The 25,663-nt window shown below is 39.1% G+C and overlaps 6 protein-coding genes across 12 annotated transcripts; 3 read left to right on the forward strand and 3 right to left on the reverse strand.

Moving 5' to 3' along the window:
- The first annotated feature begins 1,653 nt into the window (after positions 1-1,653).
- Positions 1,654-4,572, forward strand: psenen (presenilin enhancer, gamma-secretase subunit). Its single transcript, XM_083918390.1, has 4 exons — positions 1,654-1,760; positions 2,099-2,177; positions 3,000-3,104; positions 4,035-4,572. The coding sequence occupies exons 2-4, from the start codon at positions 2,117-2,119 to the stop codon at positions 4,172-4,174; spliced, it is 306 nt and encodes a 101-aa protein (XP_083774516.1). The 5' UTR covers positions 1,654-1,760; positions 2,099-2,116; the 3' UTR covers positions 4,175-4,572.
- Positions 4,573-5,826: 1,254 nt separating this feature from the next.
- Positions 5,827-7,483, forward strand: hspb6 (heat shock protein, alpha-crystallin-related, b6). 3 transcript variants are annotated; one of them, XM_083918387.1, is made up of 4 exons: positions 5,827-5,942; positions 6,045-6,202; positions 6,659-6,781; positions 6,866-7,483. In XM_083918387.1, the coding sequence occupies exons 2-4, from the start codon at positions 6,047-6,049 to the stop codon at positions 7,022-7,024; spliced, it is 438 nt and encodes a 145-aa protein (XP_083774513.1). In that variant the 5' UTR covers positions 5,827-5,942; positions 6,045-6,046; the 3' UTR covers positions 7,025-7,483. The 3 variants fall into 3 exon arrangements, with proteins under 3 accessions (XP_083774513.1, XP_083774515.1, XP_083774514.1); XM_083918389.1 differs by having other exon boundaries at positions 6,869-7,483; XM_083918388.1 differs by lacking the exon at positions 5,827-5,942 and having other exon boundaries at positions 5,950-6,202.
- On the reverse strand, positions 7,422-12,805 carry proser3 (proline and serine rich 3). 4 transcript variants are annotated; one of them, XM_083918364.1, is made up of 14 exons: positions 12,505-12,805; positions 12,366-12,381; positions 12,185-12,275; positions 11,813-12,075; positions 11,118-11,269; positions 10,887-10,996; positions 10,241-10,326; positions 10,030-10,160; positions 9,599-9,837; positions 8,965-9,491; positions 8,702-8,894; positions 8,121-8,292; positions 7,732-7,813; positions 7,422-7,556 (listed from the first exon to the last, which is right to left on the reverse strand). In XM_083918364.1, exons 2-14 carry the CDS (start codon positions 12,374-12,376, stop codon positions 7,505-7,507), a joined length of 2,109 nt encoding a protein of 702 aa, XP_083774490.1. In that variant the 5' UTR covers positions 12,377-12,381; positions 12,505-12,805; the 3' UTR covers positions 7,422-7,504. The 4 variants fall into 4 exon arrangements, with proteins under 4 accessions (XP_083774490.1, XP_083774488.1, XP_083774489.1 ...); XM_083918362.1 differs by having other exon boundaries at positions 12,185-12,293; XM_083918363.1 differs by having other exon boundaries at positions 10,899-10,996; positions 12,185-12,293; positions 12,366-12,805.
- A 163-nt stretch (positions 12,806-12,968) lies between these two features.
- Positions 12,969-17,209, forward strand: lin37 (lin-37 DREAM MuvB core complex component). Of its 2 annotated transcripts, XM_083918384.1 has the most exons (10): positions 12,969-12,985; positions 13,335-13,400; positions 14,172-14,247; positions 14,341-14,391; positions 14,554-14,583; positions 14,803-14,888; positions 15,060-15,220; positions 16,261-16,392; positions 16,478-16,551; positions 16,832-17,209. In XM_083918384.1, the coding sequence occupies exons 2-10, from the start codon at positions 13,367-13,369 to the stop codon at positions 16,917-16,919; spliced, it is 732 nt and encodes a 243-aa protein (XP_083774510.1). In that variant the 5' UTR covers positions 12,969-12,985; positions 13,335-13,366; the 3' UTR covers positions 16,920-17,209. The 2 variants fall into 2 exon arrangements, with proteins under 2 accessions (XP_083774510.1, XP_083774509.1); XM_083918383.1 differs by having other exon boundaries at positions 12,981-13,400.
- A 2,241-nt stretch (positions 17,210-19,450) lies between these two features.
- On the reverse strand, positions 19,451-21,836 carry LOC310950524 (chemerin-like receptor 1). The gene is made up of 2 exons (XM_083918377.1): positions 21,744-21,836; positions 19,451-21,115 (listed from the first exon to the last, which is right to left on the reverse strand). The coding sequence occupies exons 1-2, from the start codon at positions 21,751-21,753 to the stop codon at positions 20,040-20,042; spliced, it is 1,086 nt and encodes a 361-aa protein (XP_083774503.1). The 5' UTR covers positions 21,754-21,836; the 3' UTR covers positions 19,451-20,039.
- A 1,169-nt stretch (positions 21,837-23,005) lies between these two features.
- Positions 23,006-24,926, reverse strand: LOC310950184 (chymotrypsin-like protease CTRL-1; the record flags this gene model as incomplete). The annotated part of the gene is made up of 6 exons (XM_083917846.1): positions 23,006-23,213; positions 23,564-23,694; positions 24,114-24,294; positions 24,437-24,518; positions 24,614-24,693; positions 24,807-24,926. Coding segments are annotated over 6 exons (756 nt in total), but the record flags the coding sequence as incomplete, so codon positions are not given.
- Between the last annotated feature and the right edge of the window lie 737 nt (positions 24,927-25,663).

Here is a 25,663-nt window from a genome sequence, read left to right on the forward strand (position 1 = left end):
GGTTGAACCCCGAATGTAAACAACACTGGCCTCCATTGCCCCCTAATGATGGTCAAATAATAGTGTGGATAAACAAACTATTCCGCATTTTTGAAAATATTTGGAAAAATTCACTGTTTATTTAAAAAATGCGTCATTTCAATAAAATGTGAAAAAGGCAGCTATAAAATGAAATGACTATTTAATAGAACAAGTTAAACAATGGTATAATTGATTGATTAACCAAAAGAACCAACATCTGGCAGAGGGATTGGAATGCAGAGGCAGAAAATAAAAGAGATATAGTTATATAGTTATACATTAATATATATATATATATATATATATATATATATATATATATATATATTAATGTAAATATAACTTAAATATTGCAGCTAATAAAGGTGGGGCTATTATTTACCTTATATACTGCTGTGTAGCTTAATCTATAACAACAGATATTTATTTGGTGATAATATTTTGTATTAATAATCTGAATCTGTAAAGTAACTGAAGAAATAAATATAGTGGAGTAAAAAGTACAATATTTCCTCTGAAACGTAGTGAAGTACTAGAAGTAGACTATAAAGTAGCATAACATGGAATTACTCAGAGAAACGTTCAAATATCTTAAACTTGTACTTAAGTACAGCAAATGTTCTTACTGTTACTTTACACCACTGCAGTTTGTTGGCCTGTTTTGATTGCACATTGCAGTTAGATGGCAGCAACAAGCTTATGATGAAAAAGAGGAAGAAGCAAAAATCTTCATCAGTAGAATATAATTATATATTACGTTTTTATTAATTTAACTGTATGCTCATACACAGTAAAATAAGTAAATACTGTTGCAGAATAAATTGGCTAATGAAGCTTAATAAAAGTGAGTAAAATATTTTATTCAATAATAATTTGATGTTGGAAGAAAATTTAAGACTGTTAGAATATGAATTCATTTTTTCCCCCCAGACTAGTGCTGGGTCTTGGTATCCGACCTCTTACTTGCCACGCATTCAGATAAGTATTTGGGTGTGTCAGCTACTGTAAGGAAACAGCATGTGTCACAAAATAATCTCAAAGTTGTAGCCCTTTCGTCCCGGCACTATATGACCATTCATTAATAGCCTATTCTTTTTTGATAGCATGTGAAAAAATATAAAATGTATTAACATAAAAAAGTTACAATAGCAATACATGCGCGCACACACACACACGCGCGCGCGCGCACACACACACACACACACACACACACAGACACACAGGAGGAGAGGTACAATATGCCAAGGTTATCATAACCACAAGTCAAGGAGACTAAACCCCATAAATGCCAAGTAGTATGCATACAAAACCAAGGCAAAGGCAGGCAAAAACAACAAAATCAGTAGGATAACAAGAATAACCACGTTTATAAAAACACGCAGAATCAAATTGCGTTCAGTTATTGCAAAAAGGACCCCAAGAGTCTTCCCATTAATGCTGATGTTTTCAATTAAAAAATGAAAAACTGCATACATGGACATTTTCAGTCATCCTCGTGGAGAAACTGCGGACTAAGAAGCATGTTTGAAACTTATATCACTTATAAAAAGCGTATGGCATTGTGGAGCATGCCACACGCGCCGCTCCGGTGGGTGGCGGTGTAGTGCAAGTTAGCGTGCCTTAAAACCAAACAAAGAAGAAGAAAAACGAAGAAGAATGCGAATTAGTAGAAAAGGGAGGAAGTGTTTTATTGTTTCTTTTTAGTTCATTTGCGACAATTCCAGACTTGAAAATACCAGGTAAATTATCATATTATTATAATGTTGTATAGTCCCATATAAATATTATAAAGAGACCGATGCTAGGGCTGTTTTTAGCAGTTGGAACAACGCAATGTTACACTACCAAGCTAGCAAAAATGCTAACGTTAGCGTGAGGTGAAGCCCGAGTCATCTGACAATGCAAACTGGGTCAGCAGGCACAAGAAAGCTGCTTTATTGCTTGGATTTTAAAACGTTTTTTAAAGTTTGCTTTAGTCGGGTCTATGCTAGAAACATAACTATCTCCACCTTTGTCAAAAGTTGTATGTGTTTGTGCTGCTCTCTCGTGTTGTAACTTGTTTTTCTCTCTGATGCAGGATCCAAACAAATTGACAATGAATCTCGAACGACTGCCCAATGAGGAGAAACTCAGCCTTTGCCGAAAATATTATTTAGGTGAGAGTACTTTAAGTACTAGTGTGTTGTATTCAAGGTTTGAAAAGAAAAGAAACTGCTTGACATACAGTATGTTATATAGGATGGCATATTGTGGTATAAAAGAGAAAAGATCTGCATATCTGAGAGACTGAAAACAGCATTGTCTGACATGTTTGCATGCAAAACGACTTTTGATTATTAATAGATGATCAAAATAGTTGATTTTATTTCTGTTGATCTAGTAGACGTCCAATCGTTTCAGCTTTTAATGGCAAGTTTATTTAAAACATGTAACGTTGGTTTCCTTTAATTTGTCACCCTTCTGTGGAAAGCTGTCTCAAAACATGATTTTTGTTGTTTATTACACAGTAACATCTAATTTAATGTGATGAACGAGTGCAATAATAAGAATACTGGATAAACTATTTACTGAATACAACTGTGTAGTTTTAAACAGTTGTAAGGTTCTTGAAAAGCATGAAAATGCACCTTGAAATGCTTGAATTTCACTTGGTGTAGGAACCCTAAAAAAATAACGACAGCAGAAGTACCGCTACATCTTCATTTTCTATCTTACCTCCTCCCCTTTGGTTTGTAAATTCTGGTAATATGCAAGAGGTGTTAACACATGCTTCTGTAAATAATATATTTGTATTAAAAATGATCAGGTGTACCCTAATATAGATGAGGGAGGATGGTTAACAGTGCAGGTCCAGTGACTGGCAGCCTTTTGTAAAGCAAAGCATCAGCAATTTGAGCAGATTTGCCTGATATAATGCTAAGTAGCAATATTCAGTAGTATTGTCATTGATTATGTTTTTTTCCATCTATCTTTCCCAGGTGGCTTTGCTTTTCTTCCGTTCCTGTGGCTGGTCAATGTTGTTTGGTTTTTCAAGGAAGCCTTTGTAAAGCCAACCTACAGTGAACAGCTCCAGATAAAAACATGTAAGTGTCAGAATTTACCAGAGATTTTACAAACGAATACGCTTATTCAGTTTAATAAAAATATATATTGCGGAACAGAATGTTAACGTCTCGTTCCCCTCAGTAGTTTTGCTGTCTTCAACACGTATAGGACTCCATTTATTCACTCATTACATTTATTTTCTTTGGCAGTTTTCCAAGCCTTTTATTAAATAGGACAGACAGGAAATGGGGTGAGAGAGAGGGGGAGACAAGTAGCAAAGGGCCGCAGGTCAGAGTCAAACCCGCGGCCACTGCCTCAAGGACCTTGAGCCTCTTTACATGGGGCAACCACTCCAACCACATTGCCACCGGCCGCCCCCACTCATTACATTCTTAAACCAGATGAGACCTCCATTAAAATCACAAAGCATATGTTCACTTAACACACATCCAACAGTATATGTTTGCAGTTTTTTCTCAAGCACCCAACTATTGGGATCAAGTTATGATAGATTTTTCATTTCCCTTAAATCCTGGAGGAGATAGGATGACTTTACTAGGTGAAGAGGGTTGATTAAATGGTTTCTAAGCAGCTCTGGTCCATTCCATTTACATGTATAAACAATAACATTTGACCGTTATACTTTGTGTATATTTTTGGCATAGTGCTACAAATATCATTCTCTGTGAAATATCTCAATATCCATCCTTACACTTAAATCTAGAAAGTGGGACAAAATTTGCATCAGACATTTTGGGCATTTAGCTGCAATTAACAGACATGTACTCTTGAGCTTTGTTCAACGATTAACACAGTGGGCTCCATCATACACCTGCCACATAGCGCAAGCAAAATATTTCCCCAAATAAATGTGAGACTCCATTGACATGTTATACACTCTTCTAGAGCATGTATTGTTCTTTATAAAACGCTATTTAACGTAATTGTCTCGTGTGTTTTTCATCTAGATGTGAAGCGGTCAGCACTGGGGTTGCTGTTATGGGTAGTGGTACTCACCACCTGGATAACCATATTCCAGCACTTCAGAGCAGAGTGGGGGGAAGTGGGGGATTACCTCTCATTTACCATTCCACTGGGAATTCCCTGAAAATTGTGTCTGTCAGGTCAAATAACTAATGGACCAAAGAATGTTCCTTCTTTAACTACAGTGGTGATTTGTCCGGTCTCTGGAGCTTAATGCAACGGCAGAATCACGATAACAGAGCAATCTCTTTAAAAGATAAATGCTGTAGGATTTGAAAATTCATGTTTTATGTGCTTGCCAAGGTGTTTGAGAAAGTGGAGTCCTTTTCTAAAGTAGTCTAGTTAATCCTGTATAAAAGACAATGTTAAGTTTCTAACAGTATCTGATGATGAAGCTGGATGTGTATTCGGGTTCGTTCAGGACACAATAGAATTAACAAGCAATTTTTTCTCCCTCATTGTGGAGTTTAATGTTTGTGTGATTGTGCACCCCCAACAGTTTTTACTTGTGTATGAATGACAAATAAAAATAAATAAAAAAACATCATGCCTCTAGGTTACAATGTGTTTACTCCGTGTGCTGTATTACCCATGGTAAGTCAGAATTCCATACTCTTGTTAGGATATCATTATCCCTCTGGGCATTATGATGAGCTAATTTCTCCATATATACTCATATTTTGCATTGTTACAGAAGGCTCCGAAAGTCTGGACAATCACTGGCGCCTGTTCTGAAACCCAATAACTTAATCCCTCCAAATGTCGCCACTTCCCTATCATCCTATATGAGTCATAACATAATCAGTGCCATTTTTAGTCACTCCAGTCAAAGTTTAAGTGACAGGTTCAACATTACTAACAGGGAGCACATGTGCCCGCTGTATAAATGGCTGACTTCACTAGAGTGTGCCAAGAACAAGTCAGAAGTATCAGCATGCTACTTTTGTGATGCAACAAGTCCCTTAATAAAACTGATTTACGAGGAGTAAACTAAAGAATCCTTTTATGGACATTGTACATTGTTTCCAAGTGTGTTATGTGTGTGTTTACTGAGTGAAGTGATAGAAAGTAACTTAGTACATTTACTCAAGTACTTTAAGTACAATTATGAGGCACTTCCATTACCTTATATTTCACTACTCTGCAAAGGTAAATATTGTACTTTTTATTTAACTACATTTATAACAGCTTCTTTACTGAAAATGTTATACACAAACCATAAGGCCAGCTTACAAAATCTGCTGTATTTTCATAAAGCGTCTGAAGTATTTTTACATTGTCATATTGCTACTTTTACTTAAGTAAATGATCCGAATTGCTGTTCACCACTGAGAGTGAGTGATGGGGGGGAGAGCACACATGCTCTGGCATGTGTTAGGGACGTCCCTGCTGTCACTGTCTGTCTGGCATCAGCTCACGAGGGTCAACAACATCTCTTTTGAACTTATTTTTGGATAGACCTTCCTTGACAACCGACCTTAAGCATGTATTTCGTAACAGGTCTTATAAGAAAACGTGAACAGTCTGTGCCATCAACCCCAGGAATTCCGGGGCTGCAATATTTGTCATAGCTAATAAACACTTTAATTGCCAATAAGCTTGCAACAGCTGCATCACTGCCAAAACAATACACTCTTATCCTATATGGCCCTGCCTGAAAACCCAAGGGAATGCATCCAGAGCATAACAGAGGCAAGGTGCCCCATTATGTATTCCAAGCTCATTATACAACTCCAGTATAAAACACTCTGTCATAGGAGCTTGGAGTCAGACAGACGGGCGCACCAGTGCATCATCTGAACACACAGTGCCTTTTAGGACTCAACACAAGCAGTTAAACGGGGGCTGTCCTTCACTTGCGCACTCATTTGGTCAGGGAATTTTGAGAAGAGGTAAGTTGTGGCCAGTTGTGAATGCCTTGTAGTCTGACTTGTTGTACAGCCTCAACTGCAGTCAAGACAGCGTCCTATTTTTAATTGTTTTCTACTGATTAGAAATGGACTTCATCCTGCCACCTACTCTGCCAGCTGGTGGTATCCCATGGGAGAAGGTTTTGCCACCTCTTATTCCTCGGCTGAATGGGACTTACGGGCAATATAGCTGGTCCCCGAAGTTACTGATTCCAGAGACTGATAATACCAGCTCTGCAGAGGTAGGTCATTTCAAGTTACTATAGCTAGCTATTGTGTTTATATATATAATATAAAAAAGCTGTTTACATTTGTTTTGGATTGATAGAACTGCATGAAAACACAAAACATTCAGTGATACCAAATAATCTTGATTTTTTAAATTTTTATATAATGTCCAATTTTAAAGAAGCTTTTTATAGAACTGCATCACAGTCATCAACAGAAGAAAACCCTGAAATGCAGGTGAAAGATACAAAAAAAAAAAGGAAATTTCTCAAACCAGTGTTTTCCAAGGTCAAGAATACACTTGTATACTGTGTGTGTGTGTGTGTGTGTGTATGTATTTATATATATATATATATACAACTCTATTAAGTGCATGGTGGCAAATAGAGCTTTGTTCTGGCTTTATGTTCTTTAGTAGTATGTTATATACTCTCTATTATAAAGTACAATTTTTCCACTCATGTTGGTAGGTGACCTGTGACGATAGCGGTTTTACAGTTCAAGTCGATGTAAAGCACTTCAACCCAGAGGACCTGATGGTCAAAGTAATAGGAGACTTTGTGGAAGTGCAAGGGAAGCACGAAGAAAAAAAGGTTGGTATTCTGGGAGCAACATTGCTGTATTTGTGGTGTAATAACAATGTTTTATTCTTAAACTTGTATTTAATGTTTTGTTAGAAGGATGGCCCAGGTGTTACAACGCGACAGTTTAACCGGCGCTACCGAATCCCGAAGGGAGTGGACATCATGGCTTTGGAGTCCGCAGTCTCTCCAGAGGGCATCCTTATCATATCTGCACCGATGCTGCAAACAGAGAATTCCAGAATCCTGACCTAATCGCATTAATACCAATACCACTCAAATCTCTCTCTGGTGCCATCTTCACCACGTACAAAAACATGTGCAATGAAGGCCTTTCAGAACACACAGGCACATACAGAAATAACTTCAGGCTCCTTCACTCACAGCAACACTCAGCATGTGCCAAAACACCAATTTGTTCTGTTCCTGGCACGGTTCTAATATTCCCTTCTCTGAGGTTTTGTATATACCGCTCTGCTATTACTCATCGATCTTACATGATGTTTAAAAGAACCAGTTTTTGTAAATATTCTGCGTTTGACAGTTCAAACTGATGATTTTTGTGTGTGCAACTTTTGTAAAAATGCACTATATTGTAATTGTGATTATTGATGCACGAAAACACAGCCCCAAAATCTTTAAATGTGGAAATATTTCTTCAAAAATGAAAAAATAAACTTTATTTCTGTATAAAATAATAAAAAGGTGACTACATCAAGTGCCTCTTGTCAATATTCACGTAACTTGTCGCTCATCCAGGAATTCATTCAGCATAGAGTCCACTTCACTAAGAGGAAAGGAATAGACGATTATTGTTGTATGTTTAGACGATTTGAATAACAATAAGAGGTACATTTTTATATGATTTTAAGATTAATGCCCTTCTAAGAACAACATAATTTTACATGATGAAAAATCAATTTGGCCAGCGGAGCAATTTAAATTAAAGGTTATTATTTTACCTGATCTGCTCCTTCGCCCATTTTCTCTGCTTGCGAAGGACTTGTAATAAAGGGTCGTCTTCAAACTCTTTTTCATCTGAATCTGGAAAAGGGAAAAACCGTACTGGTGAGGGTAGGATCAACCAAGGAGGTGGTCGATGTAATATTATCAGCATGTACATATAAACTTTTGTTGTTTAAACCCACAAAGGCAGTCAAAGTTAGGACTCGGCTAAATTTGACATGGATCACAATGTTACAGCATGCACAAAAAAAAGAGAGAAAGTTCTAGGGGCTTTGGCCTTAAGGGTTGTGGCATGTTGGGAATGGAAACTATTCATAGGTCAGAATATATTCTACACAATTAACTACAGGGTAAAGGTTGGTGCTCTTTGCTGCCACAAGCACACCTTCAGCTTCTTGCAGCAGCTGCGAAATGACCTCCATAGAGTTCTGTGCGTTGCACGGAGGGACTGAGGATTGCGGTGGTGCAGAAGCAGTGGAAGAAGGAGAAGCTGACAAGACACGGGTCCTTTGTACATCAGATGAATCCACCGTGGGAAACAATACCTCTGAAACTACCTGTAAAGACCCAATGAGAACATCATATTGGTTAATGCAGCTTTTAATCACCAAAATGACATTGAACATCACCACCATCATCATGATGATCTATGACATGGTTAGACCTAAACACACATGTACCTTAAAGATCCCATAATGTAAAAAGTTTGATTTCCACATCTTTTTCTGATCATAAAGCAGGTTGATTATCAACTTTAAGATTTATAAATCCTCAGAAACTAGTCTATTTTGAGCAGCAACACACTGACATATTTCAGTTTATCACGTATACTATTGGCAAAGTATCAAGTAATTACGACAGGAGGAAAAAGATTAAGACAAAATATAGAGACAACCTTTGTGGCTTCATAGCGCCCTTGTATTAATCAAACAACATAGAGAGCATTAAAGAAAATAACTTGAGAACCTCTCCTAATGCGCTGTGGACTGGAGAGGGGGGTGGCGCATGATCGCCAGTAAAGCCCTCACTGGAAAACCCCTGGCTTCCCTCCTGTTGCTGCTGCTCTGCCCGCAACATGACCTTTTCGGGAAGGCTCTGATGTGAAGAACTCCTGTTTGTATAGCCAGGGCCCTCAGCACGTTCCCTATCTGCATTATATCTGCAGAAGAAAAATGTTATTAAGCGTTCAGACTTGATTTATTGACCCAGTGTGCATCTTTCCATACTACCTTGTTGATTTCGTCTGCTTTCTGAGGGATATCGCTGTCTTCTTTTCATTCTTCTCCGACTCTCTTGCCTGGACTTTCTCTTTCTTGTTCCTCTCAGATCTTTTGTGGTGACAAAACCCTTTTCCTTCTATAGCTCTGGATGAAACAGGTGGTGGGGATGGTATATGCTCAGGAAAAGGCTCATCAGTAAAGATGTTCATTGTGTTTCCAGGGACTTGGGTCTTTTTAGGGACAACTTTGTTCTGAGACTCATCTATTCTTTCTGAAATGTTTTGGTGTGTGCGAGCATGAGGTGACTGGATGGGGCAGGGCAAGACATCACAGAGTAAATGCATGTGGGGAGGAACGTGGGCAATAGTCTGGGGTTGAGAAACTGAAGAACCAGAGACAACAAAGGCAGGCAAGTGAGTAGGACCTGAAGCTGGGGAACATGATCCGGGGGCTTCTTTGGTTTCTGGTCGGGGAGCAGTGATGTGTAGATGTGTAACTTTTGGTGAGAATTCAGGAGGTTGAGTACTCTGGTGTTGCTATAGATTATAAAAGGCAGAGGAAAAAAAAAGTACTATGTAAATCTGGAATAAACATCACACAAAAAGAAAATGGAAATACAAATATCATACACTGTGACTCCAACCTTGTAAGCCTGTCCATTTGCAGAGGAATGGCTTAAGCTGGGGACCTGCCAGCTAAATTTGGGACCATGAAGAATGGAGTGTTGCAGGGCCTGGGGCGACTCCCTGGCCTGCTCAATCTTTCTCCTTAAACGCCACTGGAACAATATGTCCTCTTCCCGACGTGTTGGGGGCACCACAGAAGGAGTGAAAGAGGATTTTTGGCAGGAAACAGCTTGAACTGAGTCTGAGCTGGCCCTCTCTGTAAATGTTCATAAACACATTGCACAATAACAGTAACACAGAAGCACAGTTTACAATATCAGGCATGAAAAAAGAGGAATCATCTACTACAAGTTGCATAAGGAAGAACAGCACTGAGCATGTTCAAATTCGAAGAAAAAAAACAAAATTCCATCTCAAAAATGAATATTACTTGATATTCTAGTCTCACCAGTAGATTTGATTAAACTTGGAATCAAAGGTCTTCGCACTGGCTCATCTACACTGACCGGAGAAGAGAAATCTGTGCATTCCAGGCCCTCTGAGCTGACAGGGATAGATCCATCAGTCAGAGTACATTCCCTGTTAGAAAGACAAAAAAGTTACTTACAGTTGCAGGAATTAATTAATTTATCATGTATGTTACTTGCTGGGCTTCATACCCTCTCAGTAGAAGTCTGCTGGCCTTTTGTTGAAGATGCAGTATCTCTGTGTCATCTAATTCACACTGGGAGGTGTCTGACAAAATCTGAGAAAACAGACCAGACCGAACGCTCAATAAGCCAACATTCTGCTCTTGATATTTCAATATGAAGAGCACTCACAATACTGTGTAAAAGAATAGAACTAGATGACTCAGTTTGAAGCATTTGGCGTCATATTGCTAACAAGCATACTGATGCTCTTTTATCATTTTTGTGAGGATGATACATTTGAAATGAGGAGGCTGAACTTAAGCCATAAATGTATCAAACATGGCTGCATAAACGATGGCTTCCCAGGCATTTGGTAAACACAGGTTTCCAAATGGACATGTGGTGTGGTGTTGAAATGCTAATATTTATATGCACACTTAGTTAGTATAAGGTGTCTGTCCTGCAGACACTCTGCTTCCTGGGCATTCAGACAAATCGGGTATAAACCAGGGTATGGTGCAGACCCAATAACTTATTATAAACAGATGGAATAGTATCTTGTGTTTGTTTTTCTTTTAATTTCAAAAGAAATGTTTCCGCAGGTTGCTTCCTACAAAAAAGGCGCCAATTGTTTCTGTTTAGCAGAGAAAGAAAATAGTTCCAGTTCACTCACAAATGCACTCACACTTAGGGATCCTCTGCATGGGGAGAGGGATCTGTCATGACGACGCTGTCCAGCTGGACTGAAAATGGCAGGTCCATCTTTCATAGGCTGGATAACATCTGTTCAGAGGAAATGATTCCACAGAAGTTTCTACCAGCAAAATTGCTTTGCACATTGAAATGTAGGACCTGGAGACAGTTAATAACACCTACATTAAATAAACAGTAAGTGGAAATCTACCTTTGTCTGCTGTTTTAGTTGGTGTTGAACTACGAGGTGAAGATGAGGGTGACATCCACCAAAAAGGCAGCTCCTTCTCTCCAGTGGCAGAGGGCATCTGCTGGCGCTCCTCTCGACTCTGCGGTCGACCATGGCGAAAACGATCTATGTACCTGGGAGAGCAAAGGTCAATGCCGGCAAGAAGTATTGATTCAGATACTAACATTAAAGTACTACTGACCAGTAACAGTTTCTACAAATTACAGTCTTTACAAATCGTAACTTTTTATTGCGAGAATAAGTTTCAGTTCTGTTTAAGAGGATAACTTAGAGCCAGGCTTAGATTAATGCACAAGCATGACCGCACTGCAGCCCAGGGGCCTAACGTGCGCAAAGGTTTGGGATTGGCCAGACTGGGACTGGGTGGATGTGACCTGCACCTGTAGATGCAGGTTACATCCACCCAATCAGTAGTGATCTGTAGCATTACTCTTTATAGTAGTAAAAGCTGTCTCTATGTGTGTATGCGTGTGGATCGTTTAATATTCCTAGTATGCAAGCATGGCACCGCAAGCATGGCCAATTACTTTTTTTCTGCTAAACATGATAAGTAAAAGGGGGCCACACACCAACATTAGCCGAGGGGCCCATGACCACTCTCTGCCCCTGCTTAGGGCATAGGGTTTGAGGGTCTTTGACTCTTAAGGAAAGCATACTTTGCCATCACTGATTCCTGCTGCACTCCTAGCTCTGAGGAAACTGTGGATTTCCCTGCTCTCGCATGCTGTTTGGCTGTCTCCATGTCAGATGAGGTGGTACTGCTAGCAGGAGAAGATCCCCACTCAGTGGAGGGCCAAGACTCTGCAAAAACAGGTTGTCCATCTGTGGCTGCACGTTGCGCAAACGGCTGTTGGCTCTCTGGGCCCAGAATGTGTAATTGTGGACTGGATCGCTGGTTTGAACGTACAGGACTCAAAGTCTGCAAAAGAACAACAAAGTGAAAGACATGCTTGCAATGACTTAGGAAGGTCAAATGAGAATCAAACAAATAATACAAAAAATAACATTATATAGAGTATAAAACATACCGTTTTTTTCTCTTTCTTTGACAGGGACCGGTTGCGGGATGGGTGGTAGTGTGCCTTACCAACTCTGGATGCTGGTTGAAAGGGATTCTGCCTTGTGAACACAGATCGACTGTAGAAACAACACTTATGATAAATTGTCAATACTGCTTAGGGGGCTATAAATGCGATCTTTAGACCTTACCTGGATTTCATTACAGCTTTAGAAGGTCAGAGGTGATTTATAATAGCACAGAAGACAGGATGCACAGTTGTTGTTTAAGTGTGGATCGGATTTATACATGTTCCCAACTGTGGTCTTTGGATAAAATTATAAAACATACCTGGATTGGCTGGGTTACTTAAGTCTTACCGTAAAGTAAGATCTAACTAAAAAGACGAAGACCACATTATCAACCTGCCTTCCGAGTTGACTTAGCATTTCCACAAAAGAAAGTTACCATGGAGCCAAACGACAGTACGAAACAAATTGTCTATAAAACCTCAGCTTAAGATGCCACAGCGGGCACTTTGAAGATCTTTTCATGCAACGAGTCCAAGCGTTTAACTGACAAGTGATCACTTCACTATTTTTTCACAAATAAGATTGTTTACCGATGGAACCAGAGGAAGAAAACGCCACTGTTTATGCTGCTGTTCGTTATTCACTACAATACTTTACAGCCAATAAGCACCGAGTTTGAAATGACGGACAGATAATTCATCCAATCACGTCGAAGTTCCTCACAGCACCAACACCAATCAGTGAACAGGAAAACGGCAGCGCGCGGAAGAGGAACGTCTGAAGGAGCTAAGTTAGCAACGGTAATTTGAGCTAGTAAGCGTTACGGTCCGATATAATAATAACAATTATTATAAAAGTCATTATTATTATTATTCCACGCCCAGTTTGTAGTTTATCTGTATGGACACAGCTAGCGATATCATCTAATAGTTATAATATGTAAATACGGTTAAGGCTGGGCTTGAGGAACTAGCTTTTACGTTATTAAGTGGTAAATGCTAACGTAGAATGTGGCTAAGCTAACTTCCTGTAACTGTCCTACGTCAGTGTTGTCAAGTAGCATCAGTTACAAGTCGGAATCAACCTAAAGACACTGTGTATGGTTACCGATAGTGAACGTGTGGTTAATAAACGTCGGCGTTTCCCCAGTTAATGCTTAACGTTATAGAAAGGAAGACATAATGCACCACGTCAAGATCAAGACTGAAAGGCCAGGTGAGTTAACCCCAACATACATTCAAATATGTAGATCTAGATCTGAAGTGTGCCTTTTGTGACCCCCATACTGAGACTGTTATTCATCTGTTTTGGAAATGTGAATATACCCGTACACTGTGGCAAGACATTTGTATGTTCATTTTTAAATAATATGTGCTGTGATTTTGAGCTCGTCTTGCAAAATGTCCTTTTTGGCTTGAAAAATAATACTTTATAATTAATCTCGTTTTAATTCTTGCAGAGTTTTACATCCACAAGTGTAAATTTGCCACAGTAAAACCCATTATTTGTGTTTTCATGAAAGAACTGGAGGTGTTTTTCAAGTCAATATCCTGTACCAATAACAAGAAAGCTATCAAAACTATACATCTTTGCTCCCACTTAAATATCTCCATGCTTATGTTCCCTGGTATATCTTACAACCCTCCTTTTTGTTTAATTTATCATTTCATTTTTTATCTCTGTGTATATATTTATTTAGTTGTTACATCTATTTGTTATCCAATTTTTATTAATGTGATGCCCATCGTATAGTTTTATGCAGGGTTAGTGGTTTAGTGTATTCGTGTATAATAATAAAGTTGATGGGAAAAAAAGAAACAAACTCTGAATTGGCAGATTGAACTTCTACAAAGTAAAAAAAATGTAACCCCAGACCTGACCTTTACTGACCTAAGCAACTGGCTAGTGGCTACCATAGCATTTGGTTAATAGTCACTACTCAAACTCTAGCACCCACTGTGTATAACTTGTATCATCATTGTGTAGATTCAGAGGGGGCTGGTGCACGAAGCAGATTGGATGCTGTCTTAAAGGGACTGGTAGAGAGGAGTGAAAATGAAAGGTCAGTATAACAATTATTACTATCACGATTTTAAACTAATCGAATCATTGTGACTACTTTCCAATCAGACCAATATCATTGTATTTTGAACAGGGAGCAAACTGAGGGTGATGCAGGAAAAATATCAGCAGACTCCTTAAACAAGTATGGATCAATCAAATGTATTTGTCAAATGTTGTATAATGTATCATATACTGACTGTAGCTGGTACTGTGAATTTAGTGACTATCTGTTGTATTGTTTCCACATTAAATACATATTGCAAAAGCTTGTTTTTAAATTTCATGTTTCACTTGCTGTTTCTAGGGATTTGTCTCCATCGTCTGCTGGAAAAAGGCAAGTGATTCTGTAATTAAAAATCACACATGTAACAATGTTCTGTATACTATTGTGGCTGAAAGAAAAATATCTTACATGGTCCTGCCCTGTCAGCTATTTTATAATTTCACATTGACATGTTGTGTGTCTGCTCACCATAATAGATTTGGAAGCAGCGACTTCTATGAATTTTTCATTACATGCTATTAAGTTGCCGTTCTTTATTTTACTTCCCAGGACATCAGCTCGTTTTCCACAGCACCGGCGGAAGAAGCGGAAAGAGATGGATGAGGGCATACCAGAGAGCAATCCGCACAAACAAAGTAAATAAGCGAAAATATAGAAAAATAATTCAGTAAGAAATGACATTGTAATATTTCTCCTTTTTTGTCACCAGTTACTGTATGGTCACTGGTCACTTTGCCTTTCACTTCATTGTACAAGTCTTTACCTTTTCTTTATCTTCCTGTTTCCCTTCTTTCTCCACTTGTTAGATGCTTACATTATTAAGTTGTTTGATCGCAGCGTGGATCTGGCTCAGTTCAACACCAGCACCCCCCTGTATCCTATCTGTCGAGCCTGGATGAGAAACAATCCTTCTGTTCGAGTGCTGCCTGCTTCCCCAAGCCCCCCACACAGCATGGCGGAGGAAGAGGTGAGGCTATACAGTTATGTTGAACACATTCAGTTTGATTCAAAATATTCAAACATTACCAAAAAGTCAAATATAACTTATAAGTTACATCTAACTATGTGGGAATACTACTCATGGTAGTTACTTAATATGATTCAATTCCCTTAATGTTACACATCTGTGTGGGTTCATACGTGATCGGATCTCTTTGATTGTCAGTGGTTCAAGTAACAAAAAAGTGCAAAATGTTTGTATGACAAGGCCTAACATTGATGCACTGGGACACAGTTAGATTGGGCTCTTACAAGCCAAGAGCTCCTCTCTGCCTCCATCTGACCGGCATGAGAGCACTCTCTTGTGGCTAAGCAATATAATGCTGCTAATGAAAACAGGATGGTTTGGCTGTGTTACGGTAGTCATGGTAATGATAAGGGATCCACTGATCGTTAAATTCTGAGCCGATACAGATTTTTACACATTTGGCCGATAACCAATACACATGTTTTCTGGTTGTTTTTGTTATATTACCCTTTTTTGTGCAATGGAACTGTCTGCAGTGTTGTCACTACCGGTATGTTTTACCACAGTATATGTAAAATCTGGTATACCAGGACACCCCTATTGAAGAAGGGACGGGTTAGATAGTCTTTAATGTCCCAGAGGAAAAATGTTAGGTTTGGCTCTTTAGCCTGTAAGAAAGCCTGAATGTCTGTTGTTTGAGCAATCAAGTTGCTATTGAGTTTTCCAATTGTCACTTTAAGTGTTGAGCGCCACAAACCAATTTCCAAGCCCACATTTTGTAATAAGTTTCAACTGATGTTGTGAAACACCAAACTTTCAATCGTTATCATTCCTATGATCACTAATTTTGCAGAAAATTGTCTTGACAGTGAAATTAACCTTAAAACAAAGTATTTACAACTTACTTACAAAATACAAGTTATTTCTTAGCCCAAAGATGACATTATGCCATGGTCTTTGGGCATCATAATGCCAGGAATAATATTGTCTAAATGACTGTTAATCTGCATTCTTTTCTCCAAATGTCTTTGTTTTGTCAGCTTACAGATATGATCAATGGTAAAGGTCAGAATGTGTACAGACTCCCTCCTCCAACCTCCTGTCCGATCAACAACTCTGGTGAACCCATCAATCTCAGGATCCCACAGACTGAAAAACCAACTGTTACCAAGGTCCTTTATAGTATATATTCATCAGTTTAAGTGTCAACTAATGAATTATAACTAACTAAAAAATGAACATTTCCTCCCCCCACAGTTGACAGATCCAGTTCCTGTTTCAGGTTCTCTTATCTGTGACCACATGGAACGGTGGAAAAAGATAAGGCAAAAGTATGTTCTTTGCGACAAGCAAGTTTTTGTTTTTTAAAAAAAAGTATTACATCCATTCTTACTGACCTGTGTATAGACAACCCACCTCAACGTTAGGATCTCAACCTTGGTTGTTATTAGGTGTCACTGGTTCAACATGTAACATTTGAATTGTTGCTCTTATGAAGCCTGATCATGATGTACTATTATGTGTTTTCGCAAGCTAGATTTTTGAAAAACCACAGAAACATTCACAATTTGGAGTGAGTCGAGCTGACCCACATTGATCTTTTTTTTCCAGATGGAAGGAGTGCTCTAACAAGAACCAGTTAAGATACAGCGAGAGTATCAAGGTGCTTAAGGAGATGAAGGAACTCTATGATCACTGACTTGCTTGCACTGTAGCTCTCCACTGCAGAATGGGCTCCATGTAGCTGGAAAGGAGCTGTGGCATAGCAGTCAGTGTTTGAACTCACCTGCCATCTACATAATCTGATTCGAAGGAAAGCATGGACAGAACCGTGAGCCTTAAAAAGACCATATGTCCTCTGCAATGCAGAAAGTTATTTTGAAGGTTCTAAGTTTGTTCTTGTATGGTAGTTCTGTTCTCAGGTGGTGTAGTTTAGTTTTTATTCAAAAGAATGTTGTGTAGATGTCTGAATAAATTCATTAGTGTTCCAGACACACTGACTTGTGCGTCCTCATCATTAACAATACAACTAAAATAAAGTGAAAGAGGTTTGTCTGTTCACTGACTGAGTCTATTAAAATGCATACCAGTAGCTTGTTGGTTCTTAATCAACTCTCCAAGTCAGGGGTGAAAGTCAAGTGTCAGTTAATGAACACATCCTTAAAAACTTGCTCTCTGTTGTAATATTGCTGACTTGATGGTAAGCTACAGGAACTAAAGTGGTCAGCAAGTTTTGAACAATAACACATTTGCCCTCTAATACAGCCCCTTAAATAGGAAAGTATATAAACGACGAGGGTTGCAAGGCTCACTAAATGTCCAAGGGAATTTAAACTCTGGAATTAGCACAATTCAAATTTTAAAAGGCATATCTTTTAATAGTGGACTTATGTGGGGGTTGGGGGAGGGATAGCAAAAAAGCAATACTAGGTATTAAGGCATGTTTAATTTAATGGAATTACTGAATTCACTTTTGTATTTGTACACAGAATGTTGGCACTCCTAGCTCCTTGAGAAAAACAGACACCTGTTTGCTTTCTTCTAAAACCTTTTACCTGCAGGAAGGATCTGTGGAATTAGTGCCACTTTGACTCAGCTGGAAGCTTTAACAAAAATATTCATCAAATTTACCGTCTCAAGAGGGGTAATCCAAACAAATGTATTGTTAGGGAAGTTAATGAACACTCTTCTTTGGAACTAAGACAGTTGGAGACGTGTTAGTCATGAACAAGTCGGCTCTGTGCGTCAGCTCCTTTAAGTAAACTAGGGTAGTTGGCTCCCGTCTGAGAGAAAATTAGCTAATAAAATTGTAAATAAATACATAACAGCATAACTGGAGGATCTTATAGCATATTTGTTAAAAATTATCCAGAAAAGTTCTCACCTAGTAATATGGCAAAACTATTGTTTTTTTTTACATTATGTAAGGTTTTTATGCCAAACACACATACAACATTAAATTATACTGGTGGGATGAGTTTGAATGTGATCCAAATCCTACCCTATAATTGTGATTATCTGTAAACCCCATCCCATAAAAAAGGAAAAAAGTCACAGTGAGCCGCTCTGTTGATTGGCTCTCAAAAAAAGGAATGGAGCTACAGGATCCGGCTTCCTTCAAAGAGCAGGGATTCCCATCTCCACTTACAGTAGAGAAAGTGTATCCACACAGGGGAAGTGCAATCCTTCTTAAAAGCTCAGGCACATTGAGTATTATAATACCATACTGAAAACCTTAGTGAGGAGAAACACTAATCACAAATGAACAAGCATTTAGACTTCCAAAAATCAAGTGCGTGGCTCAAATCTAAATCAGAGCTGTGAGAGGAATGTGCGCCATCTTTTCAGCACAACAAACCAACATTGGCACAATTCAATTATATATTGGGAGTGCAGAAAATAGGCTCCTGAGCCATCACATGTAGAGATACGTGTCCAGCCTCCCATGAAATAGGAATCATCTGACTAGTTTGATCAAGATGACATACAGTCGATGAACAGTGTAGGAATTTGTTGCCTTTTTATAGGTTCACAGTTTCAGGAAGTTGTATGTCTGTGGTTCATAGACATTTTACTACATCTGCAGCATTTGTCATTGGAATTAAATGTTCTGGAGCACAGGGATTGAAACTTTACTGAAAGTGAAGTACTTTTTAACTACACTGTAGTATGTGATCTGTTAGTTTAAAAGAGCTAGCTTCAGAACAGAGACCTTTTGTATTGCAAGTGTTGTTACAAGGCAAAATTTTGATATCAGAAATGTAAAAATCGGGAAGACATTTATTAGAAATTCTCTTTCCTTAAAGTTTGCCTTGTAATTCACAACATGTTTAAATAGGAATGCATAATTGAGGAATCAGTGCTGTTCAGTATTAGGCGCTTTTAAGTCCCAAACTGAGGAAAGCAGACAAAGTACCCAAGAGATAGTTCACGACGAGGAACCACCCTAGTTCTTTTGCTACTTGTAGAGACCACAAACAAAGATGTGTTAGAGTTTGTGAGACAGATAAGGAACTTATATGTTATGAGTAAGTAAATCAAGCCACCATGGTTACTCGTAGTTGTAAATTGTCTTTTTCATTTCCCTGTTTTTGATTTGTGGTGTGCTTTTAAGTCATCTGAGAGTGGTTGGATTTTAGCCTACCATTGTGGTGTCCTGTAAGATTAAAGACCATCTGGTGAGTAGTGTGTACTCATGCTTGTCATGTAAGGAAGAGAGAGAACAGCACATCAAAAATATAGTTTTATTCACTGCATTGAAATACATATAGCTCAATTATTAAAGTTCAGTCTTGCGGATGCTGTTGTGGATGATTTGTGTGTCGATAACCGTGAACAAATAAGCAGTAGCATCAAAAGCATACAAACAAACACAAAACTTGTCATTTGATCTTGTGAATTATAGGCAATTTCATATTTGATGTCTTAAAGATTACAGTTTCATGATGCAAAATAATGAACTGTTGTACAAAGGATTTAATATTTACACCTTAAAGCCGCAGCTGACCCTCACATGTGTTTTCAATCATGCATAACAAATAATCAACTATTGTATTGTCTGAATCAATTTAACATGTCATTTTCGGGTGTCAGCTCTTTTTTTCTTTAATAAATGTGGACACATTATATTTACATCACTTGTGGTCTTCTTCAGTGCTCTTTCTCTCACTGAACCTGAGCCATTGCATGAATCTCTCTCTCTCTCTCTCTCTCTCTCTCTCTCTCTCTCTCTCTCTCTCTCTCTCTCTCTCTCTCTCTCTCTCTCTCTCTAGCACTTGCTTATCAGTGAAGGTAAAGGAAGTGACTGTGCAGGCCTTATTCAGTGCTCACTCTCTTTCTCGTCAGTGATAACCACTTCGCATTTTGTGAAGTTTAAGGAAGTGCTTGTGTCCTTCCTCTCCAAAGGTGCGCTAGAATCCGACCTCCGGGTAATCCGAGAAAAGTGTGACGACAAGGAGCGAGAGGACATAAAGGACAAGTGGTCCTCTGCCAGGGCACTCTCTAGGACAAAGCATATGGACTGCTTCAGCTTCTTTTGGAATTCATCACACATGAAAACATAGAGGATGGGGTTCAGGCAACTGTTCATGAAAGCCAGGCTCAAAACCAGTGAACCTGCGATCTTAATAACATCTCGGTTAATTTTTCCATTTAATTCCAGAAAATGCAAAACATGGAAGGGCAACCAGCAGATGAAGAATGCAAGAACGATAGAGAAAATGATTCGGCGAGATCTCTGTTTCCTAGTCCTCTGAAGGCGCCCTGCACGAACACCTATGGCCACATAAGAGACAAATATTACCAGGAATGGGATCAGGAAGCCCATCACAAAACGAAAAATGCTGAGACTCCGTACTTGTCCATTTGTAGTTGACGCAGAGTAAGCACAGTAAGTCTTACTCTTAAAGATTATAATGTCGCGGCAAGTGGCGTAAGGGATGCTGCAGACTATAGCAGCCACCCAGATGACAACGCATATGAACTGGGCTTTGCGAACAGTGCGCTTGTTTTGGGCCCACACCACCACCCAGATTGACAGGCAACGATCCAGACTTATGGCAGTCAGAAGAAAGATACTGGCAAACATGTTGACTACAGCCACAAAGGTGTTGATCTTGCACATCCATCGTCCAAATTGCCATTGATGATCCTGAGAGATAGAAATGATCATGAAAATCAGGAAGGTCGTAAAGAGGAAGTCAGCCAGGGCCAAGTTGAGAAACCAGACTGAGTTGACTGTTCTCTTCATCCTGCAGCCTGTCACGTAAATGACCAGACTGTTGCCCAGGGTTCCAACTGTAAATATCACACAGTAGATAACCAGGCAGGCCATGCGCACTTTTCTGAGAACCCCGTCCATACTGACTGGTTGATCTTCTGTGGAAGTGGTGTTATCTAATGAACAAAAAAAAGAAATTGGTTATAACAGACAGTAGTATCATCAACGCATTCTGCAATATGCACTGAGAAAACAGATAATTTGATCACTTTTGTAACCAGATTCTGTAAATGATCTGGTTAAACTAACTCAATGGCATTTTATTAATTGTATTCTGGAAAGCTCCATGATATGCATCACTGGCTCCCACCATGGAGAGATTGAATAAAGTAGTCACATAATAATAATAATAATAATAATAATAATATTAATAATAATAATAATAATAATGAATTTAATAATACGTTTATTTGAAATAGCAGCCTTTACAGACAAAGTCACTTAGTGCTTCACATGATAAAATTGTTTAAATAAGACCCAAACAGTAAAATGAGCAATCAAAAAATAAAAACCAATAGAAATAAAAATTAAAAAGACTAAAAGACAAAATTGCAAATATAAGACAAAAGCCAGTTCAAACAAGTGGCAAGCTGACCTTTCCTTAGCTGCTGTTGTGATCAGAACATATTTCCTATCAACTAAATACATTTTATGCATTCATATGTTGTATTAGATTAAATGAAGGTTGACCCTTCTATTAATGTAATTTAAAAGCAATGCAATTATGCATTAGAAGTGTCTTACCAGTATCCATTTTTTCTGGTGCAGCGAGAGTGTGACAGTGTTTTTATTCTCATCTGATTCTGTCTTTACTAATTCTCCCTCTATCTCTCTCTGATAACTCCTCCCTCCCCGTTCATGCAGCTGCCAATGAGACAGTACTTCTGCTGCAGGCTTTACATCATGACATTAAGCCATACACAGGGAGCGGGCAAAATAACACCATAGAATATAAGTTAACATTTACTGGAGCATCACTCTGAATAAAAGTTGAAATAGCATTTATTGTTCTCTTAGGTTGTATATTTTATCATAATAAAAAATCTGCTCTTTTTTCAAACCTCCTGTGGTTACCAAGCTGCTTGTCATTTGCATTTTGATCTTTATCTTAAAATGTGTTTGCTGTATGCAAATGTATGCTGCACAGTACTACTTTACCTCTCCAACACACACACAGTCCTGTTCCATCGCTTAAAAGGACATTACATTGACTTACATTCATTTCTTGGAGACTTATCCTAACCCTAACTGTAACCTCATACTAGCCTAAACCTAACCTTAAACCAAGTCTTCACCCTAGCATGCAATATTTTTAGGACTTGCATTTCATCCTCAAAAGGAAGGTGAATCTCCACAATGTGTGTAGAACAAACCCTGACACACACAAACACACACAAACGGTATAAACATGAAAGCCAGCCCTAGTGTTCTTAAGAGTTTTATTTTATGCATGATTTCTCACAAATGCACCAAACATTTTAGTACAGTGTGCTGTTGCTAGCATCCAATAGAAATAATGATATTGATGCAGTATAGAGTCACTCCCTGATCACAGTGAGGAGTGGGATGATGGGGAAACATGCACAAGTGTATTGTACGTGTGTTTGCACGTGTTGTGGGAATTTTAATATTTTTGATATCTGCAATTCATAATCATAGTTTTGTCAGGTCAGACACAGTTCAGTGTCACCTCTGTCTCACCTTCTTGATGGATAATGCAAATAACTAACTCATGATGATATATTGGCATATTTGTGCATCTGTACCCTGTGTTAGAGACCTTGTGATGAGAGAGGTTTAGAATGTTCAGAATTGCAATGTCTAAAGCATGTTTTTGTTTGGTCTAAAGACGTCACCCAACCAAGGCTATTCACCTAAAAGACTGTGCGAGATTTGGCACATCGTCATTCCTACTAGACTCTAACTTTGTGAGGATGTAGGGATGAATGTATTTTTGTCTGCAGAGGAAAATGCTTTGGCGAAATAAACCACAGAGAAAAAGCTGATCCTGTTTGTTGATCTTTATTGAAGAATCTATTTCCACAACACACGTTAGTTGGAAGCAAGGGTCTGGTCGATCCAGCCACGCAGGTAGGACACACGGGCGTACACAGCAGGGGTGCGCACGTTGCAGTTAGAGGTGCCCCAGGACACAATACCAACGAGGGACCACACTCCACTGTTCTCACAGACCAGAGGGCCACCAGAGTCACCCTGAAATGAAAAAAAAACAAACTTTCAAGAGCATGTATGGAGCTACATACAGTAATACAACAAAAATGTGTGCATTGAGGGGACTTTGTGTTATGAACAGCTTATTCAGGATGTGGGCTGGCCAGCTATTGGTTCAAAATCATTTGAGAAACAGGAAAGCAAATGTGCAGCAAGACACTTTTACACTTTCATAATGAAGTTGTTTGCAGCCTATTATTTAACATTGAAGTAATCCTATGTGCTGCTAGTTGTTTGCACAATTTTTAGATAGCTCAGACAGTAAAAAATGCTCCCCCTTATTGTATTTAGTTTTATTAATCTGTATTTTTAGCTATTGGAAAGAGTTTTACCTGACAGGAGGATACACCAGAAGCACCGGCACAGATCATGGCATCAGTGATCCTGTTATAACCCCAGTACTGCTTGCACTGAGTAGGAGTTAGCAGAGGCAAGGCAGTCTGCTGGAGGAAGCGGGGGCTTGCTGAGAACAGGGAAGAAATGAAGATTAGATTAGCCGCAAAAATTAATCTAACAACATTTTGAGTCAGGTACAGGGGAGGGTTATTCATTTTCATTTTTCTCTTTATCATAAAATTTGCTTGCTGTATGCAAATGTATGCTGCACAGTATGCTTCACCTCTTCAACACACACACACACACACAGTCCAGTTCGATCACTTTAGAGGACAATAGATTGACTTACATTCATTTCTTGGAGACTTATCCTAATCCTAACCGTAACCTCATACTAGCCTAAACCTAACCTTAAACTAAGTCTTCACCCTAGCATGCAACATTTTAGAAGTGCCTGTTTGTGTTTACAATGTGGAAAGGGAACTGCAAATGTCCATTTGTAAATTTACCCTACATGTAAAACTTAGAAAGCAGTCGCCCACTCACAGGTTTGGCCAGTCTTGCCCCACCCACTGGTGACACATTTGGTTCCAGAGGGGATGCTGGTGCTGGGGGAGGCCAGGCACACAGGAGACACACGGGATGTCATCTGCACTGGGGAGGAAAGCCTCAGGAGGGTGATGTCATTGTTGAAGTTCTGAGCATTGTAGTAGGGGTGAGTGAAGGCCTGGATGGAGAGATGAGCATAAATCACAAGCCAGTATAATGCAATCTTGCATAGACACCTCTTCCCAGGAAATAACTGATTCAAGTAAAATATTACATTTTTTGAGGAAAAGAAAGCTCTGACGTGTCATGGTGTTGCTTACCCTGGCAATGGACTTGACCTGAATTTGCTCACTATTGTACTGACGATCATGTTCTCCCAGGATAACGCGATGGTTCCTAGGGCTAGAGAGAATAAAAACAGAGAGAGGGAGTGATTAAAGCGATGGCAATGTTGTAGTATTTCTTATGTGGATGTGGGACAAGACAAAATTACTTACGACACGCGGCAGTGAGCGGCAGTGACAACCCAGAATTGGTTGATCAGGGATCCGCCACAGAAGTGGAATCCCCTCCCATCCTTGAAGTGAGAACATGCATGTTTAAAACTTTTTTCTTAATGACATTTTCTCAATTTCACAAGGGGTTGCGAATGTAGTAAAATTACAGTGGAAGGTGCATTTCTTTGGCTACCTGAAGTGAAACCTGCCAAGGCCAGGACCCAGACACAGCGGTCTCCCCATTTACAATCTTGTTGTATCCACTGACTTGGGGCTTGATAGTAGGTACTCCACACCCTGATGTCAAATCAAACAATCAAATCACACAACCAAATATGTATCTGCTTATCCCATGATATGGCATATGCTGCATACCCAGGAAGTATTATTATAATTGATATGCAAGCAGCCAAACCTTCAGAATGATACTCGCAAGTTCTATCAGACCATTGCATAAAAATGTCCTACAGATAAATGCTGTCACTCACTCACCCAGTGCAGAGGCTACAAGAGCCAAACAACTGACAAGCAAGAACATGGTCACGTCTCGATCGTGATTTACTCCCCTGAGTGTAAGCTGTGTGGGACACTGGCTTTTATATGTGTATCACACACACCTGACCGTGAGTTACATGTGTAACACACCATACTGCAGGTACTCCCACCCTCGCATACCCACCACCAGCACCACACAGACACGCTGTGTTAAGTCTGAGAAAAGAACATCTGGTGATAAGCACCTGAGATAAATAATGAAGGAAACATATATTCGCTTTAGTCTTATGCTTGTGTTTGTCCTGTTCTTGTGCTCATAGGTCACAGCTTTTAGCAAACAAACAATTGCATTATGATTCCATTGGTAAGAAGCGACACTGCCCCTTGTTAGTACTCTGAAAATAAACAAAACTTTCATTTGAATTTGTGTTTAGGTTCAATGTATTGTGGCATCCTTGTTTTGCACCAAACACGTCAGTAGAAACAAGATGCTGCAAATATCGTTTTTACCACTTATTTTTGACAACTCCAGCAGCAACTCTTTTTTGAATCATT

This window comes from Echiichthys vipera (genome assembly GCF_963691815.1).
Source record: "Echiichthys vipera genome assembly, chromosome: 8".
Classification (NCBI taxonomy): Eukaryota; Metazoa; Chordata; class Actinopteri; order Perciformes; family Trachinidae; genus Echiichthys; species Echiichthys vipera.

What these genes read in the sequence shown, in the direction of transcription:
- psenen (XM_083918390.1), top strand. Translation starts at nt 2,117, where the DNA reads ATGAATCTCGAACGACTGCCCAATGAGGAGAAACTCAGCCTTTGCCGA. An exon ending in TTGCCGAAAATATTATTTAG is followed by an intron (nt 2,178 to 2,999) that starts GTGAGAGTACTT and finishes TATCTTTCCCAG; the next exon opens with GTGGCTTTGCTTTTCTTCCG. An exon ending in ACAGCTCCAGATAAAAACAT is followed by an intron (nt 3,105 to 4,034) that starts GTAAGTGTCAGA and finishes TTTTTCATCTAG; the next exon opens with ATGTGAAGCGGTCAGCACTG.
- hspb6 (XM_083918387.1), top strand. Translation starts at nt 6,047, where the DNA reads ATGGACTTCATCCTGCCACCTACTCTGCCAGCTGGTGGTATCCCATGG. An exon ending in ATAATACCAGCTCTGCAGAG is followed by an intron (nt 6,203 to 6,658) that starts GTAGGTCATTTC and finishes TCATGTTGGTAG; the next exon opens with GTGACCTGTGACGATAGCGG. An exon ending in GGAAGCACGAAGAAAAAAAG is followed by an intron (nt 6,782 to 6,865) that starts GTTGGTATTCTG and finishes ATGTTTTGTTAG; the next exon opens with AAGGATGGCCCAGGTGTTAC.
- proser3 (XM_083918362.1), bottom strand. An exon ending in AACTAAAACAGCAGACAAAG is followed by an intron (nt 10,997 to 11,117) that starts GTAGATTTCCAC and finishes TCCTCTGAACAG; the next exon opens with ATGTTATCCAGCCTATGAAA. An exon ending in AAGCAGACGAAATCAACAAG is followed by an intron (nt 8,895 to 8,964) that starts GTAGTATGGAAA and finishes TTTCTTCTGCAG; the next exon opens with ATATAATGCAGATAGGGAAC.
- lin37 (XM_083918384.1), top strand. Translation starts at nt 13,367, where the DNA reads ATGCACCACGTCAAGATCAAGACTGAAAGGCCAG. An exon ending in GATCAAGACTGAAAGGCCAG is followed by an intron (nt 13,401 to 14,171) that starts GTGAGTTAACCC and finishes ATCATTGTGTAG; the next exon opens with ATTCAGAGGGGGCTGGTGCA. An exon ending in TGGAAAAAGATAAGGCAAAA is followed by an intron (nt 16,552 to 16,831) that starts GTATGTTCTTTG and finishes TTTTTTTTCCAG; the next exon opens with ATGGAAGGAGTGCTCTAACA.